This window comes from Tauraco erythrolophus, chromosome 3 (genome assembly GCF_009769465.1).
Source record: "Tauraco erythrolophus isolate bTauEry1 chromosome 3, bTauEry1.pri, whole genome shotgun sequence".
Classification (NCBI taxonomy): domain Eukaryota; kingdom Metazoa; phylum Chordata; class Aves; order Musophagiformes; family Musophagidae; genus Tauraco; species Tauraco erythrolophus.
The window spans coordinates 17,293,024-17,312,710 of NC_141467.1; the positions used below are offsets into that span (position 1 = coordinate 17,293,024).

General features: G+C 39.5%; 1 protein-coding gene across 3 annotated transcripts in view; it reads left to right on the forward strand.

Moving 5' to 3' along the window:
* CDH12 (cadherin 12) overlaps positions 1–19,687 on the forward strand; it is a 172,857-nt gene that overhangs the window by 128,755 nt on the left and 24,415 nt on the right. For all 3 annotated transcript variants that reach the window (XM_086609021.1, XM_086609022.1, XM_086609023.1), the window contains one exon: positions 1,291–1,544. In XM_086609021.1, coding sequence (XP_086465147.1) covers positions 1,291–1,544 — 254 coding nt within the window. The remainder of the gene's footprint in view (positions 1–1,290; positions 1,545–19,687) is intronic.

The window sequence follows — 19,687 nt, forward strand, 5'->3', positions numbered from 1 at the left end:
TAACGATTTAAAATCATTATTCTAGCTGTTCAGCTCATGCAAGTCAAGGTAACTCGATTGATTTTAATGGAGCTGCTTCAATTTACACCAGCCAATCACCTGGCCAATTATGTCCTGTTGTGATAAGGACAGAAAATGGCAGAATTTGAATCTATCCTGGCTGTGACAAATGACTGGAAATGCTGCGGTAATGAGGGCTGGGGGAAAAAAAAAAATTACAGACATTGAAATATTCTTGCTTATACACTTGTGATCTCTTTTCCAGATAGCATATCCTTTTCCGTTAGAAAATTTCCAACTTGACAATTACAAGCAGAAACCACTAGGTGCCAGTGTTACCCAGACATCAGGAAAAGACTTTGTCAGTCACATTAAAACCAACATAAAAGCCAATGCAGACAAACCCTTTAACTGAAGATAAAGCTTCTGTGTCTTTTCGACTAAATAAGACTGCATTAAGGTTTTTGAGATGGTTACTTTTCTAAAAACAAAGGCATTAAATGGATGTACATTGACTGAAACCCACACCAAAACAATCTGATTGCAGGATGCATTTCCATCAAAAACCCAGAGAAGTACACAAAAGCTGCTATGATCAAAAGCTGCTATGATGTCTTCAAGTACTTATGGATTACACCTAGGATCATAAGGCAGAATCAGAGTCTGCATTTTTCAACATACATGTGGCTCAAATATACATCATGAATAGCAGTTCACTGCCAAAATAGACATTTTACAGGAAAAACTTGCTTCAGATCAAGTTTGAATTCACATTCCAAGCCATAGCTGAAGTTTAGTTTGACCCATTGGTATATATCAGTTTTCAATTGGACTCATTTCCATCATTGTCACAGTCCTCTGAAAGCTTTCCCTACTAAAAGAAATTAAAGTCTTCTGTTTAAGGAATTGGATCAGCTAGAGCCAGCTGATTGCCTGTGCATAGGAGTTGTGAATGCAAATCTCTGGCTAACCTACACATAGCTCATTTGCAAGACATCAGTCTCACTCATTTAACTTCAGACATCTACAGTGTAACTGTTTACATCCATGCCAGTCATCCTGATTTTTTTTATGTGGAGAAAGAGTCATCTCCTGAGAATGATTCATCTGGCCTATTTCAGAAACCACCTTAGCACGAAATGAACTGCAAAACAAGCTTAGATGATTAGCTTGGGAGCTGAAGTTTACATTGAAGGCATCTTAAGTTATGTCAGATTAATCCTGCCAAAGTGATTTTGCAACGTTTAATTTTTAGTCAAATCTGATGTTTTACTTCTGTTCTTTCTACAGCCGCTAGACTTTGAAACAAAAAAGGCCTACACCTTTAAAGTAGAGGCCTCCAATCTCCATCTTGACCATCGATTTCACTCAGTGGGTCCATTCAAAGATACTGCCACTGTGAAGATAAATGTGTTGGACATGGATGAACCTCCAGTTTTCAGCAAGCCTATGTACACAATGGAGGTTTATGAGGATACGCCTGTGGGGACCATTATAGGTGCAGTGACAGCACAAGACCTCGATGCTGGCAGCAGCTCTGTTAGGTAAGAAAGCTTTTCCTCCTTCAATAGCTCTCAGACAACCCGAAGTCCTGCTGACAGTGAGACTTGGCAGCAAAGAGCTTAGTAAGAAGACATAAAGTGTTCCAAGTCTGTCACTGTAAGAGATAACTGCTGCTCTGAAAAATATTGAAAAGAGATGCTGGTTTGGGTGGGTTATCTGGAAAAACACACTAAGTGCTGACAGCTTCTTATCATATAAGTTACCATGCACTGACACGACTTCAGACCTGGTGTGCTCAGACTAAGGCAGTAGCAACGTTGTTTTGCCTGGTGGCTGGGGCTTCCACAAAAGCATCTCTGAAGTACAGTAGTGAAAAAGGAGACTGTACATGCTATGTCTGTGTTATACCTCAATGGGTGACTGCGAGTACTTCCCCTTTCACAAGAGCCACTCACTCTTTACATCTGGCAAAGAACAAACGGTTTGATGAATAATTGCTACATCTGTCTTGGCTAAGGCTGTGGGGACGTGATTGCTGACCGACATGACTGTGCTCAGCAGACTTCTGTACAAGCAAACGGCTGCCAGCAAAACCTCTCATTTACTGGTATAGCTCATTTTCCTGAAATAAAAGGGAGAGGGGAGCTGTTATACAAATGCAATATATTGATTTTGCTGATGTATTTCCAGCCACATTAGAAAATATAAAGTGAACCAGACTCATGTACCAATAAGGGAGCTCCAGTGCAGACAGAGTCTAAGATATGGGTAGTCATTATACATACTTCCAGTACCAATTCATGCTGGACATACCTCACTTCAGGAAATGTTTTTATTCCCAGACCTTCATGAGCAATAGTGCAGATATAATGGAAGTCATCAATCTTAAAATATTAATGTTTATCAAATGGAACTATGATGGAACAGGAAAATGCCACTAGTGTCTACCAAGTGCACACACATTCATCCATGACTATAAATTTAATTTGGACATTTTAATCCACGCTTATTAACTACATTTATTTTGACTCAGTTCTTATATTTTCAAAATGTACAATAAACATGCTAGATGATATGTTACAATCATATGCAAAAAAAAACAAGCAACAGTGAGTGTTTAGCTCCCGCTTCATCAATTTACTGTTATTTCTTAAAACTATTACTAATATTTGTTTCACTCCTCTTTTTTTTTTTTTTTTTTTTTTAAATACACTCTTCATTCTTTTCTAACACAGAAATGTATTTATTCATGAATCTGTGACACATTCCTTCCCTGGAAAAAGATCTAAACCTTCACTCATAAAGACTGAAGTGGGAACATTTTCCCTGGTGGTAGCCTATGAAAATAACCCAACTGAAGTCAATATTCTGTTGAAAACCATACTCTCTTGCAACCAGATAGCAAGCCTTTAATCATATTGTCTGGTAGTTTTTCATATGACAGCAGAATCATTTGAATGTATAACCACTCCTCAGTGAGAGTTTTTTATTTAACAAATCCTCCTAGGAGACTCAAGTGCTTTAGTTACTGCTCCTACGTTTGCAACTACATAGAAAAAATCGTCTCACAATGGTTTCTCCATACACTTTGCTCATTATAAAAGTGAATCCTAAGCCATTTTAAAGTGTACATGTCTACCTTTTCTAACTCTTAAATTGTTACTTGTGTGTCCATCTACAGTTAAAAGATCAGGAATATTAAAAAATATCCTTGCATTTTAGTCTCACTGCTCTACTTGCCCACTCCTTATACCAAGAAACTACAGAAGTGCTCCCAGAGCCACTTTTTATGAACCAATTCAGCTGGTTTATGCCCAGGGAAAAACATGAACTGTGTCCCAGTGTAACCAAGTTCTTGGAGTAACCCATTCCTACCCAGAAGTATACTATACATCGAATTTAGTGGACTCTGGAGGGAGATATTTTGCTTTAAGGAGAGGGATGTGTTCCAGTAAACCTGTTGACAGGCTGAAAAGGTTAAGCTGGAAACCTCTCCATGCAGCTCTCGTCCAGCTTTATAAGATCACTTATTTCTATCATTTTCATGTGTCAGTCCTGAAATCTCTTCCTTTGCTCTCATTTACATGAGGATATGTTTGATTCTTTGTATTCAACTTGATCTCCAGCTCTTTGAATTTAATGATAAGTAATTATCATTACTAATTTATCAGAGCTCTGAACATGCTCTTATTCTCTGGAAGAACCTACCTGTATCCAAATGCTGACTAGTCCAAGCAGAAAAAGAAATTATATGCAAATGTTAGTTACTGATGTATTAGTGTTCAATATTCGATAAGTTTTATATCCTTTAACTGAAAAACGTACATGATCAGAAGTTAGAAAAGCATAAATTAGTTTGAAAGAGTTGCATGTATTTACAACTTCTTAATGTGTCTTAGCCAATTATGTTCTCTCAGCTGTTTAAAATCTAGTTTGTATCATAGATGTAAAGAATGGCTTCATTAATTTAATCATATTTTAAAGAAGGAATCAATGCATCTTCTGAGTAAATATTCAAACATGCCCTCTAAACAAACATGGAAAAGCAATTAATGTTCTTTGAGGTAACAGCCCATAGAATTTGCTGGGTGGCACGGTTTCTCTACAAATCCATTCGTTTTCTCTGAAATGTTTTCCTAGAGCAGTGTGGCCATTAAGATGCCCATTACAACAACAAAATCAACCATCTGCCAAACAATAGAGACTGGGATAAAGGACCAATCTGCGCTGTATGCAACAGAAGGCAAAACTCTGGAGAACAAAGCAGGCTAGAACAGCTCACATGAAAGGAAGCAGCACTAGTCACAGCAACTAAATCCCTGTTATCAAACAAAAACTTCAGCTCTGTTATGCTAGACACCTCAGGAAGGGGGAGATAACAGCTAAGAATGAAGACTGGATTCAGTTGTTAGAAAAGAATTTTGCTGCCAAAAAAAAATATTTTGTTTGAAGTCATTGAAAACGTTGAGGTTTACATTATTTTTCTCTTTTCTCCTCTTACTGGAATCAAGTTTTTGGACAAGTCAGGAATTCTAAAGGTTTGTTTTGAGAGATTATGTTTGTTAGAGATGTTGAAATGAAAGGGCACAGAGCACACATTCAGTAAGAAACAGGAAATTAAGCACAAGGAGAAAAGAGGCTGAAGGTATTCAACACCTGCAAGGGTGATCGGCTTTGTAGCTGTTTTGGAACATTACCCCAGTGCACCTGCTTTTCAAACTGTGTTAAATCTGGAGTTTACGTGTCTCAGGAGAGCTATTTTGTCTATTCCCATTTTGTCCATAGTGCTGTAAGAAATGCTCGGCATAAATGTTAAGATGAATTCCTACGTACTTTGTGGCCATTAAAAATCCCAAAGCACTTCTGAAAAGAACAATGATCTCATGTTCTTCTCAGAGTCCTCTAGTTTACAATGGTTACAAGCCGTCTGGGAGGGAAGAAAAAGCATCTTTGTTGTAGTGTATTACAACATATGTAATTTGTAAATATCCAAATGTTTTCAGTAAAGATCCTTGTAATTCTGGTAAAAGGAATTTTAAGACTTCTGAAAAATCACATCTGTATGTTTCCATACAGCATGAATGTTATAGACAGGGCTGTCTAAAGAAAAAGAAAGTGCAAATGGATGGCGAGACTGAATTATCTGCAATACTTTCTGTAATAGTGAACTTTATCTAACAGTGTGTGTGAAGTTCAACCACTTTGCACTGAGACCTTTGAAGCTGTCAGATTTCCTTGGAGATGATCTTCTGGCATAAAGCATGAAAGGGTATCTGCTCCTGATGTGAACCTCAGATATGACTCCAATTACAATGAGTTTCACATTCTGTGCCACAACACTGCTCTTCAGATCTTCTCTGCTTGACTCAAGAGTTTTGCCTTATGAACTGCAAGAACCACCCAGAGCAGGAAAGCTATGGGGACTGTGCATTTTCCTCTCCAAGTCCAGAGTCATGAAACTGTGACATTAAAGAAAGAAAAAAGTCGTGTACTATTCACAGGCCAATCCTGCCCTCAGTATCTTGGGGACAAGACTGTATTCCCTGCATGTACTTCCAGAGGAAAGGCCTTATTTATTCTCTGAGCTAGTTCACAGTGATATAGAAACTTTTATAGATAGGTTCTGTTTTCCCAGTGCAATACTTTGTCAAGTAAAGATCAAGAAAATATAAATAGTAGGTTTCTTCCTGAATCCTTAAACACTTTATCTTAACGTACAAGCACAAACAAGATTAGTTAAAGCTACGTATGTAACAGGAAAGTGCTTGACCTTCCAATCACATAATTCTTCTTTTTTTCTGTGTACTCTTTTTGAATTTGCTTTTTCTTCAGAAAGAATAATTCCATCCTATGACATCAAAATGTGTCTTATAGTTACATACAAACATAGAAAGACTGAGACATCTATTTCCAGCACCTCATGCCTCTTCATTTAATAATAACAGATTAAGTCATAGCTATTTTTCTGTGTATAGCATCACACTGGAGGGGAACAAGATGCTTTGCCAGTTGGTTTTGCACAAATGAAAAATAGTAGGTCCCAGGAATTTTCATTCCTTTTTAGCTGCTCTGGTTAGTTTTGCACACTTCTTGCCCTGTTATCTTTTGTCTGTTTCTGTCGCAATTTTAGCCCTACTCCATCCCTTGCCTTTTACTGAAGTCTCAGCCTCCTCAACCATTTTTAAGACCTCTAATCCAAGTTCTAATTTATTCACGCTAACCACTTCAACCTCCCAGTTCCTGCTGCAGATCTCTTGCTACCTTTTTCAGTCCTCCTGACTGCTGCTTTCTTACGTCTCCTATGCTCTGGCAGTGTAATATCAGTCTCCTTTTCACAGTCCATCATTCTTTCTCCCACAGATGGTTTCTGCCTTTTTCCTCCTGAACCACATCCCATTAGTTTCATTGGCATCCCACTCTACTGCCTTCCTTTCTTCTGCTGCTGGCAGACGTCTTTTTTGTTCTCAGTGAATTGATGTATTTTTTTCTCTTTGTTCCAGTTACTTTGATCTTCTTTCTAGAACTATAGAAACTGGGTTTCTATCCCAACATTTTCTCTGAATCCCAAGGGGTATATTTGGCTGACATATCTGTTTTTTCCTCATCAGCCTCCCCAATTTCCAGTCTCATTAGGCTCAGTGAGCACTCAGCTGCCATATACACAACAGCATCCCATCTATCTACCTTCCAGCAATGCTGGAAATGATATAGGGCTCCTACTTCCTTCTCCTGTTTCTCCTCAACTTTCTGATTCTTCCTCTGTTTTCTTCTCTGGCTCCTATAATTTGTCTTCATGACCTCAGGCAATCATATCCTCCACTCCATCGCCCTCTTCTTGTAGAGTTTCTCCCCATACAATCCCATGTACTGCTCTGCCGTTCTCTATGTTTGAATGAGCTGTCTTCCTCCTCAGCAACTGGGTGGCTTAAAGGGACTGAACAGAAAGGTGACTTCTCTTCAAACACAAGGGGGAAATATCTACCTCTCTGTGTATAAACTCTTTCAAAAGAAACTGGGGTTTTTTGCTGCTCAATGAATTCCTACTCTTCAGCAGAGTCACAGCAATGAACTGTATCTCTGCTTTACCTTTACCACGAAGCAAGATAGGTATAACAAATTATTATGGCAATATCCTTCATGGTAGTTTAAATTACTATGTTCTATTTCACATTTGCAATGGATTAGTTGCACACAAGCAGACAAGCACGTTCAGTTGACAAGTGACTCAGTTGTATTAATCCAAGGACTGTGGTACCTTGGTTTCAGTGATCGGCTGGGAGCTACTACAATAGCCACTACAAAAAAAAAAAACCCACAGATTTGTTTTAACCTTAATCTTAAATCTATAGACTTAAGACTGAAGGGATCACCCACTGTTTTTTGGTGGAGAAGGTAAACACACTGTCACTCATTAGCCCTCTGTGATGCTGCAGCATGTTCACTGGAAACAGCCAGAGACTTGAGCTGAAAAACCGTTGTTTGTCATTTTGAAGCACATGCAGACTGACTTTTTGATCTATGTGGGTTTTCACAGGACTGGCAGGAACATGAAGCAAAGGCGAGTACTTTCTGGCACAAGTCAGAAAGCCTGCACAAGAGGAAAGTCAGACCTTCCCAAATAAAAGATTGCTAGGATTCATTTGACATTCATAAATTTTCCTAGACGGACTCCTGGAAGCATTTGCAGCATGAAATATTACATCCTAAGTCCAGCAAGTCAAAAGAAACTGAAAACAAAGTTTAAAACTGAGAGAGGCCAGTAGCCTTTATTTGCAGTCAGTAATTCATCAATTTACTGAAGCTTGTGAAAAACAGCAAGTGATCTTCAGTAGGCATATGCAATCATATTAAGCTATAAAATGCCAGTCAGGAGTTTAGAACTAAAAGTATGTGTGGATCCCAGAAGTTTACAGACTGCTTTCAGTGAATGACCTGTTTGTGAGGCAAGTGATTGCTGAAAATCAAGAAGTGTGCATTCATCTCCAAGGCAGAAAAGAACAACTTGGCAGGGAAAGCTTTTAAATTAATCGAGAAAAGCTAAGAAGCCAGAGTGAGGGGAAAGGAACAATATGACCATAATAGTTCTGGTTTACTTCACAACACTTGCACCACCTGGTGATGTGATTTTACAAAGCCTGTTCGCATCGCAGTGGCACACACAGTAATTTTACTTTGGCTGAAATAATAGTCTTCCTGATTTTTGATCAAGGGGTCTTATTCCAAGTTTCTCCAGCAATGGAGTTCTCAAGCATTCTAGAAAGCAATTGTGAGATTAAAACAGAGATTTAATGGCTGCAGTCATATCACCTCAAGCTGTGAACCTCTCAGGGTTTGACACTGAGAATTACGAAAGGTCGAGACTTAAAACAATATCTAAGAAAAACTTACGTGCTACCAGAAAGCATGTTAGTTGGTTATTCTGCACAGTGAAAGTCAAACCTGAAACCACCTTCCTAGTATAAAATCAAGCTTCTTAACATTTTTAATTAAAGATGTTATGTCCCTTTCCAGAGGAATAACTATTTTAACCATTCCAACCTAGTCAGATTTCAGGTTCTTTCAATTGGAATTTCTCCTTTAGGTCTGTTTGTAAACATTAGCTTTGCTTTCCTGCACAAAATGCTCAAGTTTATTATTATGTTTAAATAATTATTTCATATAGTGTTTCACATATATTTGTTAATTTGTTTTTTTGCCTGCAGGCTTGTTAATGAAGTTTAAGTAACAGGGGTTTTGAGAATTATACACTTTTGGGAATCCATGTGTTTGGAAGTTTCAGTCACATCTGACTGTAGATGCAGACAGATCTCAAATACTTCTGCTTTTACTGTGTCCAATTCTGGGCTCTCCAGTACAAGAGAGAGACGAACATACTGGAAAGAGTCCAGCAAAGGGTCACAAAGATGATGAAGGAACTGGAGTATCTCTTCTATGAGGAAAGGCTGAAAGAGCTGGGAATGTTCAGTGTGAAGAAGAAAAGGTTCAGGGGGGTCTTATCAAAGCATATAAATACCTGAAGGGAGGGTGCAAAGAGGGTGCGAATAGGATGGAGCCAGGGTCTTTTCAGTGGTGCCCAGTAACAGGACCAGAGGCAATGGGCATAAACTGGAGAGTTCCCTCTGAACATCAGAAAACACTTTATCGCTATGAAGGTGACTGAGCACTGGCACAGGTTGCCCAGAGAGGTGGTGGAGTCTCCCTCCACAGAGATATTAAAAAAAACATCTAGACATGGTTCTGGGCCACTGGCTCTAGTTGGCCCTGCTTGAGCAGGGGCCTTGGCTCAGATGAGATCCTGAGGTCCTTTCCAATGTCACCCCTTCTGTGATTCTGCAACTTCCATCTTTTCTAAGCTGGAGAGTGTGGCAAAAAATGGCACAGGATCATCTAAGATGGCTGGTTGTGAAGAGGAGCAAAGATAATCCAAACACCATGCTGAGGTTCAGTATGTGCAAACACAAAAGAAAATTAAAAAGACTGCTGTCACCATTCATGTAAATAAGTTGTCTACGGATTGATAATAACAGATTAATTTAGGCAGTAAATATGAAAATAGTGTGAAGAAAACACAGTGCAGATATTCCAGCTTGGGTAGGAGGAGAGAACTGATTTTAGAAGCAAATGATGGGACCTGGCTTGGCTCAGGTCAGACATCGATGTGCATGGGGGAGCAAGGAGATGTTTATCCAGCAACTTTTGCCTGAGGTCCTCATGAAATTCGTAAAACTTTTGAAAAGTTTACTCCATACTTATATTGATTGTTGCAGATTCTGGGTTCCTTTGTACATGCAGAGGATTGGGGAGGAGAAACGAAAAAGGAAAATTCAGCAGCTCCTGCAGTGTCAGAGCTGTCCTGAACAGTCTCTTATTTTATGAGCGCTTCACCAAAACAGCTTCAAAGCAACAATGCAGCCTCCAATTCCTGACTTCACTGAGTGTTTCCTCTTGCAGAGCCAGCTGACAATCCAAGTGAGTCCCAGCTGAGGATCTAAGCAAGTGTTAAATCCCCTACTGTGTGCTGCAGTTTTCTCTAGAATCAGCATGATTGCTGTTATTTGCTTTTTCTTTGATTGTCTCAGCATCAGCATTTTACTTCAGCTTTTTTTCTGGAGAAAAATATGAGAAATTTGTTCAGATTTTATTATTCTAAAGATATAGAACAGAGCTAATATTTATGTGATGCAAAAGTAAAACAATCAAAAATTATTCCTGTTGAATTTATACCACTTGTCTTGCTCTCCTCTAGAGCAGCTGTGCTACTTGTTTCCTTAGTGCTTTATGAGAAGACAAAACATTTCAGTCTAGGAATGGGAACAGAGGCCCGGGAAGCATCTCTGTCTTATCTCATGGTGTTTAGGTCACGTGTACCCAAGTAGAAAATAACATTTCAACTTCTGCTGAGGCTGAATATCTGATGGAGTCATTACATCTCTTTTCTTCCTCTCAGCTTTCTTAAGGGTAGAAGGGTCCACTCAGACTCATTTGCTCCCTGTCTTTCTATACTAACTCTGCCCATTGACAGAGATACTAATACACATCCAGATGCCCATCCCAGCATATCCTTTCCCCACCTAAAACCAGCAAAGCAGGAGCCCGCTCTCCTTTCCACCAGATGTGGGATGTACCCTCCAGTGCCTGGGTGCCTTGGTGAACAAACGAGGGTGGTAGGTCCTTTGTGCCGTGGACAGGATCAAAGCAGAAAGAACAGAGCATGGCAGCAGAGCAGAGGGAAAATGTACACCTTTCAAGATCAGGATGAAATGATGTTCAGCACCTGTAATTTGTGGTGTTGGTAGAGAAAGTGCTCTACTTTTCCACCATAGCAATATTGACTGCTAAGCCGGGAGTGAGGGGGTTAAATTCAACAGTGCCTTCTACTGCTGCTCACAGTCCAAACAACTGAGACTTAATTAAACTACAGGACAAAGCTTTCCCTCTGCTTGGCTGTCTTGCAGTTCTGCCTGCTCAATGAGGCAGGAAAAATGATGTTAAAACTGAATAAAAACAATGCATTTTCCAAATGACAGCAGCTTTTGATAAGATGCTCAGTTGGTAATGAGAAATGCAGAGCAGACAATGGAGCTGACTGAAAGGTTTGATAAGCAAAATAACAAAACCTCAAAAGGGAGAGGGAGGAGGAAGCACAGGAATTTGTAGACAGACAGAAGTGGCAGTTTGGAAGGGCTGATAACTGAGCTGCAGCATATTTTATTTCCTATATTGCCTAGCGTGTTTTACTAAAATTCTTATGTAAGATTTATAAGGCTTATGAAAAGTTTAACAGCTTCCGTCGCTTGACTCTGACCCATCGTTAGAGTCTGGCTGTCTGAGCCACTGCTTCCCTGTCAATTAATTCTGCATAACGATCGATTTTCTCCAAAGAGGCGAAGTATAATTTGTTTGCACTGATATTACTCATTCCAGATCAGGTAAGCTACAGACTGCTAAAATCAGTAATCCTTCACCCTCCTGATTAAAAACACAGAAGTATGCAGCTATGCATGAAGGACTGTGAACCCAGTCGTGTAATATGCAGAAGACTCAAACTGTGATGTTTTTTTATGTGGAAGATCATGTGTTAGGCATGGAACGTTCTGAGAAGTGTTTTCTCCTTCTCCCAGAGTGTAACAATTCCATCTGTACTTCTGTAAAGTATCACTGCCTGATATGCAGTATAGATAAGATTCATTCTGGGAAGCTGGAGTGCAGCTCACAGCATATCAGTCTGAGACATTATACTGGTGAACTTCTTTGGAAAATGGGACAAAGGAGTACAACAACTTACTTGGACTTCTATCAAAATAATCCAAAAATTCTCTGCTTTTTAAGCCAAAATATTTTGACTAATACAAAGCTATCCATCCACTAAAAAACTAGATACATTACTTCAGTGGGATGTTCAAAAACACTCAGCTTGGACTATTGCTACATCTTTACATCAGTGCCAAGTACCTTCGAAAATCTCTACAAAATCATAAAGAAATATGGCATTTTGAGTGTAATGATCAAAGAAAAGTAATGGTAAAACTGTCAGAAATATTTTAATGTGTCAGTAAATTAGGGGATGTATTGATTTTTAGGTGTGGCTAGTGTGATGTGGTATAATATTAGAGACAATTCTGACACTTACATAGCATCGCCTGCACGAGCATCTCTAGTTTTTGCTACCTGTTAACAAAGGAATGCCACTAAGATCTTTTGCTGATGCTCATATTGTTTTTCTGTTGTTATATGGCAGTAAAGGCACTTAAAGCTAGTTAAACCAACTACATTGGCTGCTCATTTTTTGGTTGCATCTGACTATGCAACCTTGAGATGCTCATTTCAAAGCGTCACCCATGAGAGGGTGATCAGCACCAGTTCTGCAATGGCAACTGTCCATTAACCCAATTTGAGAAACGGGTTAGGTTAGAAACCAGCTGAAATCAAACTACTTCTTTACAAACTGGCCCATTTAATTTTGAAAGGAAATCACAGTTGGGAGAACTGTAGGACTAATATTGATTAGAATCGGGAGGGAGGTGAAAGTAGGAGACAACCACTTAACCTGGAACAGCAGCAGATGCCCATCTGTGACTGTGTCTGACCGGGCACTTAGGAGAGATGTTAAGATTTAATGGTAATACTTAGAAACTACTGAGTGGTGGCACTGGTTCCTTTTCATATTTCAGCTTGAGTTTGTTTTTTTTTGTTTGTTAGGGTTTTTTGTTTGTTTCTTTCTTTCTTCATGCCTAGTACATGTCCTGGAAAAAAACCAAATAAGCACTGAGATTATTATATACCTGCATGTATAGGGCTCTTACAGGATCCAGCTGGTATCCATGGGATTACCCAAAGGATAAAATCTGACAGCAAACCATCTAAGGTATTCTTTTTTTGACCTCTAACACCTCAGCAGTGTTCTGAAGATATTCAGTAAAGGTACAGAAAGCTTCTGCTCCCATTCAGGGAAATGGCTAAATAAATTATTTAAACATATAAACAAAAAAAGGCAGAGCAGCATCTGTCACTTTGGAACATTACCACTTACTTTACATTTTTTGGTTAAGGACAGGAGAATTTTACAGGAAAACTTCAGAGGTTATTTTGCTGTTATTACCATTAGATTTTTCTAACTTTTACTACAAATATATCAGATCATATTTTTATATGAGAGTAGATAAGTTTGACTGGATTTACTTCCTCTAAACAGAATATCACAGTATTAAAACCACGGTATTAAAACTAGGAGTTCTGCACAAGAGAGCTGCTGTTTCTTTTCATTAAGAAATTTATTTTTTATATTAACAGAGTTTTATTCAAGAAAAAGTATTTTTATTTTATTGCATATATTGTCCTGGGTTTTAATTGTATTTTATTTCAGTTATTAAATTGTTCTTATCTCAACCTACGAGTCCTCTTCCCTTTACCCCTTTGATTCTCTCTTCCATCCCTGGGGGCAGGGTAGGGCGAGAGACCAGCTGTGTTATGTTTAGTGGCTGGTCAGTTGTGAAACCTCGTGAGAGACCATTTTTAAATTAATAGAAAACCACAAGACTGAGAATCAAGGCTAATCTTTAAAGCAAACGAAGATATGAAAAAGTAACTAAAGGAACTTAATACTGATTCAAGTGCTACAGCCCCAAGGAAGACTTTGGAAATCTATCCTATTTAGTGCTAAAAGCAGATACTTCAGATGACTGTGTTATTTAGCACAGGAAAATAAAATATTGTGTTACAACTAATTGTACTTGTTTGAACTTCATGGCTTCTCTAAGCAGACATAGTCTACAGAGGACTTGCTTTAAAATTCTTGATTGCACCTTTAGGAAAATCGTGGCAATCACTTCTCATTCTTGACTGGTACGGAAGATACTTCCAGTAATCAACAGAAGAGTTCAGCACTTACATTTGAAAAGAGCAATGAAGAATTGAGTTATTATTTCAAATATGTATGTATATACATCTGCTGATATGATTTTTTAGAGTTTTACTTGTAACTCAGTGAATGGATCATCTTAGAATTGCAGGAACAAAATTTCAATGGCAGGATGGGATTTTGAAGGACACAAAGTGGTTTACATGCTTCAACATGTATTTTCTCTAACATTTTAATCTCTTTCAGGCTTAGTTGAAGTCTGAATTTCTTGTTTCTCATAGTAGTAGTGACTTTTCTGTTTTTCTGCCATTTAACAGCATTCTTAAAAAAACCCTCAACTTTTACGGTTATATTTTATAATATTTGGAACTGCATAGTGGAGCAGATTTGTAACTGGGTATGATTAGCATGAAGATACTTGTTATATATCAGAGTTTAGCATTACAGGGACTAACAGGATTATTCTGTCCATCTTTCTAGAAATTTTCCTTATTGCACAGTCTCCGTTAGTTTACCCAGCTTAGCTTTGTAGTACCAAGTGACAGAACTTGTATCATTCCTTTTGCGTGCAGCATAATATACATCACTGCCAGGAAGATTTTGCTCTATAACATACACTTTTCCATTCTTAATTTTGTCCCTCTGTTTCTCTGTGATGAACAAAATAATATCTTTCCTTTCTCAGTGTTTAAGACCTTCAGCTATCTGTAGACTATTATCATGTCTCCCTTTTGTCATCTCTTATCCAAGCTAAACATATTTTAGTTCATTTAATCTTTTCTTATCACTTATAATGTTTAGACACAAGACAGTTTTTCTTGCTCTTCTAAAACGCCCTCCAATTTGTTGATATCTGTCTAGTGACATGATGCCTAGGACAAAATTCTGTTGTAGTGGTGTAATTTTCCCAACACCTGGTTATATGCAATAATCTATTAATTTCCAGCCACAGTACATGATTATTCTACTGATGAAAATTCCTTTGGACTTTCAGGGATTCATATGACACGTGAAGTCTCATTTGTATTCATCTAGTCCCTCATCCCTTTTGCCACTCCTGCTTTACATGTTTCTTTCATCTATTTAGTTATATACGTATTGGAATTACAAAAAGAATCCTAATTGATCAAAATTCCCAAATGAATCTTACTATCTTTCGTTTATATTTCTAATATTTTAGGTTCCCATCTGTTATTTCTGATATGATGGGTAGTATTTAACTGTCCCAAGTTGGCATAAACTTTGAATTTCATTTACTTGCAGTTCAATATTTAAATAAAACTTAAAGTGCATGCAGTTTATGTAATTTAAGGTCACATATACAAATAACGATCTGTCACATTACAGCAAATCGTTATTTCATCTCTCATCTGTCTTCGCAAAATTTTTCTCCCAAAAAATCAGTGTTCTAGCTCACTAGGTACCAGAGTAAGGAACGTGCTTTACATCAGTGTCGTGGGTTAGGCCGATCCGGCAACTAAACCCCACGCAGCTCTCCCACCCCAGTAAAATGGAGAGGAGAAAAATGTAATAAAAGAGCTGAGGGTCAAGACAGGAACAGAGGAGCACCCACCAACCACGGTCCCGGGCAAAAGAGGCTGTTTTCTTAAAACAAAACAGTTTATTAACAGCTACCTAGAAAGAGAAAAGCAAACAAAAACGGTTACTTGAGAGGATAACAAGAAAACAAGGCCAGATCTTAAAATCAACACCACTCCCCCCCTTTGCCTTTTCTTCCCGGCTCTACCTCCTCCCCCCAGCGGCGCAGGGGGCAGGGAATGGGGGAGTGCAGGTCAGTTCATTCCGTGTTGTTACTGCCGCTTCTCTTAAAGGAGAAGGGAGTCCTTACACCATTGTCCCTTGCTCCAGTGGATCCCCTACTCACGAGGAAAGCGTGAATCCTGCCCGCTGGGGGGCAAATCCTTACCCCATCGGATTGCCCCAAGTGCAGGCTTTACCAGTCCTGGACTTTTAAGGAGCTGTAGCCACTCGCTCTGGCGTGGGTCATCATACAGACCTTAAATGCGCCTCCGTACAGACTTAGATGCGTAAATGCGCCTCGACCTGTGCCCATGATTCACAATAGTCTCAGGCTCAGGCATCTCCTTTAACAAAGCACCTCCCCATCGGCGGGGATCATCCCACGGACTCTAGATGCGTACCGTGCTCGGGCTCTGGCATCTCTTCTCGACGTGGGTCCTCCACGGGCTGCGAGTGGGTCTCTGCTTGCTCCACCGAGGACTGTTTGCAAAGGGGCTGCTGGCAAGGGGGACTCAGCCGCGGCACACGTTGTTCCATTCCATCTTCACTGACCTCTTATCTGTGTGGCCGTTTCTCAGATCTCAGTTTTTTCTGGGTGAACTCGGCCCGGTGGGCGCCCCGGCAGCGGGGCTCTCCCCGAGTTCCCCAAGTGGCTCCGCCGCCGCCATCCTGGGGGAGGGGGTGGTGCGCCGGCCCAGCCGGGTGCCGGGGACCGTGCCCCCCTCCCTTCTCCTCGCTCCTGGGCAAAGGGCACACCTTTCCGTTTCCTTTGTCCTACGTAAATTGGGCAATTCACAGAGGCGCCGATTGGCTCAAGCCCCGAGGGGGATGGGAGTCCGGTGTGATGGGCAGCTTCTGCCACCGGACCTCCCCCCCCACTTCAAACCATGACAATCAACAAAATGTGAGTTGGGACAAGTTGAGATATTTTTATCAACCAGGTTATTTGTCTCTCTCCAACTGAAAAAAAACCAACAGATTTTTTTGAGGAAATGTTTATTCTGCAGAAAGATACAATGATCAGAAGCCGTTAACCTTCAAATGCCTAATTTCCGGTTGTGCTGAGCTCATATTGCCACTGCCTTTTTTAACTCAAGGATATTCTTTGCAATGAGACATGAAGTAATTTAATAGGAAAAAGAGGAATCACTTAGGTCCGTATCTTCTGAAGTCAGTCACTTAGCTGTCTCTGAGGATCTTGGCCTACAGATCTGATATTATACATGATACAAAACGTAGCCTTCAGTTGGAGAGAAATTACCAAGACAGATATCCTTTCCCCCTTTGTAACTTTGTCTTATTGTTGTTTCTTTTCCCATTTTTTCCCCATGATCTTCCCCCTTCAAAGCAGAAAAGGTCTATGTTTCTGTAAATTCTTTCATTCCCTTAATCATTTAAGAGTCATACTCCAGAGTAACTCGTTTGCATATATTAACATTTCATGCATATTGCTCATTTGCTCCTTATCAACAGAACTAATTTCAGTAGCAATCCTCTCAAAACGCTCAAACTGAAACCTCTCAAACAGGTAATACTAAACAAATCAGTTTCAAGCACCACAATACACCAATGATTCAGCCTGGACTGAGAAAGTCACCTTTACCTGGGTTGACTGAGTTGCCTAAATCCAGACCTGCATCACAACCAGCTCCTCAGATGTCTGCAGGGTGACATGAGCATTCTCAGAGGTGCTTTAGCCCATCTGAGAGCTGCAGGCACCTCCTCCTTCCACTGCTGACCAGCCATATGGACTTTCCAGAGCGGCCAGGCAGGATGCAGTGCTTGGAGAAGATCAGAAGGGATTGGTGATCCAACAGAAGAGCACCTTCAGTGAAATTAAACTTAAAAAGATCCCAGCCAGTCAAGAAACTAAAAAAAGTGAAAGGAAGGCTCTTTCCTCTTTCCAATACAGTTCAGTTACCTGGAAAGGCATTAAGTACGTACTTGAAGTTGGAAAAAATTGTGGCTTGGAGAATCATAGTTGAAAGCATGGTTTCTCTTAGAAATGATACTTCTTTTTATTTTGTTGCATCAGGAATTTTCTTACATCTAAAATGCTTCATTCCAGTGCTTGGGTTTGATAAGCTGTAGTTAGAGTAATAAGATCCTTTCTGAACTGAGGTTGGCAGCCAAATAATTCAGAGTGTACATAGAAAATATGTGGTTTGGGTATTCTTAGTTTCACCATCTGGGTCTACTTAAGTTACAGTTTCATGACAGAAAGTAAAATACAGACAAGAATATGCTGATGAGTAGCAAAGATGATGAAGAACAACTCTGTGTCAAATATAAAAATTAAAGGAACGTTCCCTCCTCCTCACGTTTTTTTTCTTTTTTTTTTCTATTTTTAGAAAACTGGTTGCAATTACTATACCCTATTTGTGCAACAGTAACATAAAAGTGAAAGCCAGTAATTAAATGTGTTACTGCTCATTGAATTGAATGATTCCTTTCTATTTTCATGCCAATTCCAAATGAATAATGTACTCTACTCCTTCAGATGATTTTCTGTGTACATACTGTTGCAGCAGGAGCAAGTTTGGTCTTAGTGCCTTCAGCTTAACAGCATCTCTAGGGGCATGATCCATGCTTCCCTTCCGTGCTGACTATATATACAGTGACAAAGGGTGTAGACAACATCTTGTCTTCACTGTTCCTTTCAGCAGCTTGGGCAGGTCAGAGCTCTTCTCATGTTCACCATCACTGCACCTTACCTGAAGTCTGTGTTTTAACACTCTTTAACTAAAACTCCTTTAGAGTTTTACTTCTGTGGCGTTTGGTCTTAATCCTCCCAGTCTAGGTTTAAAACAATCTTCTCTTCCTTTAAAATACACACTTTTTTATATCTTACCTTGCTTATTTCCTGGCTTGAATTGCATGGCTGTAATATCATGAACCAGTTTTAAGAACTGCATATTCCATTTCAGACAGTCAGAGTTTAGCCATGTTACTAAGTGCTCCATCTATTCACCTTTCAGGCACAGTATCAGAAAGAAAACTTTCTGGAAACAAATATTTTTTCTTCAGCTTCATAAGTCCCTTCATGCACCTCATAGACACTGATATGGCAGAGCTATGCAAGACTGTTCCTGGTTGTGCAATTACTTTTTAGGAGCTATGAGTGTATCTGGGCAAGATAATGTAACTTTGCTCCTTTTATTAGTCTCTGAGACCTTCCAGTCTAAAATGAGCTTGTCTGAGACTGGGATGCTGCTTTGCAGTATGGATGGATGTAGCTGTCACCTACATGGGAACACAGGCAAGGATAGATACGCCAGGGTGCCTCTGGGCTAAGATTGCACGAGAGAGCACTTGGACCCTGATATGACCCAGTTTTCACTGTACAAACATTGTACATCTGGTAAATTTTTCTGGTACTTCTTGATTCTCTGTTACTTTTACTTTCTCTACATTTATGACATCCTCTTCAAAAGAAGGCTTGAGAATGCTTCTGTCACTAGAACAATCCCAGCACCCCAACTGTCTCGTAAGAAGGTGTCCCTATGTTCTTGAAAAGCGTAGAACAAAATACTTAAGCCAGTACTTTGTGACTGTCCTTTGGAGGCAACAAAACCCTGGTAAAAGAGACCTGAGAAGAGAAAATGATACTGAGCACCAATGGTGGATGTAATATATTTTAGCTGGTGGAAATATCAACAGAAAATTTTACATGTATGTGTGTGTGTGTATGGAATGCAAGGGAGATTTGAGTATGAAACCATAACAATATGGGTTATTCATCATCAAGGTAATATTCACAACGCTAGAATACTCAGCTGAATTTTGGAAAATAGAAAAAAAAGGCTATGACCTTGCAAAGGGCCTTGTAACTCTCTCCTAAGCTCCCCTTTTTGAGCTTAGCCCAAGACACAATATGCTTTCCTCTGCAAATTTGGAAACAGCTGAAATCCCCACTAATGGTCAATTCATGAGCACACCAATGCATACTCTCTATTGTGTTTAAGCATCAACTGAAAAAAAAAAAATAGCAATACGTTGTAAGTTGTTGCATGCTGTAACTCATTGTATGACTCCTCTGTGGTATTGTGTCACCACTGCTGTCAC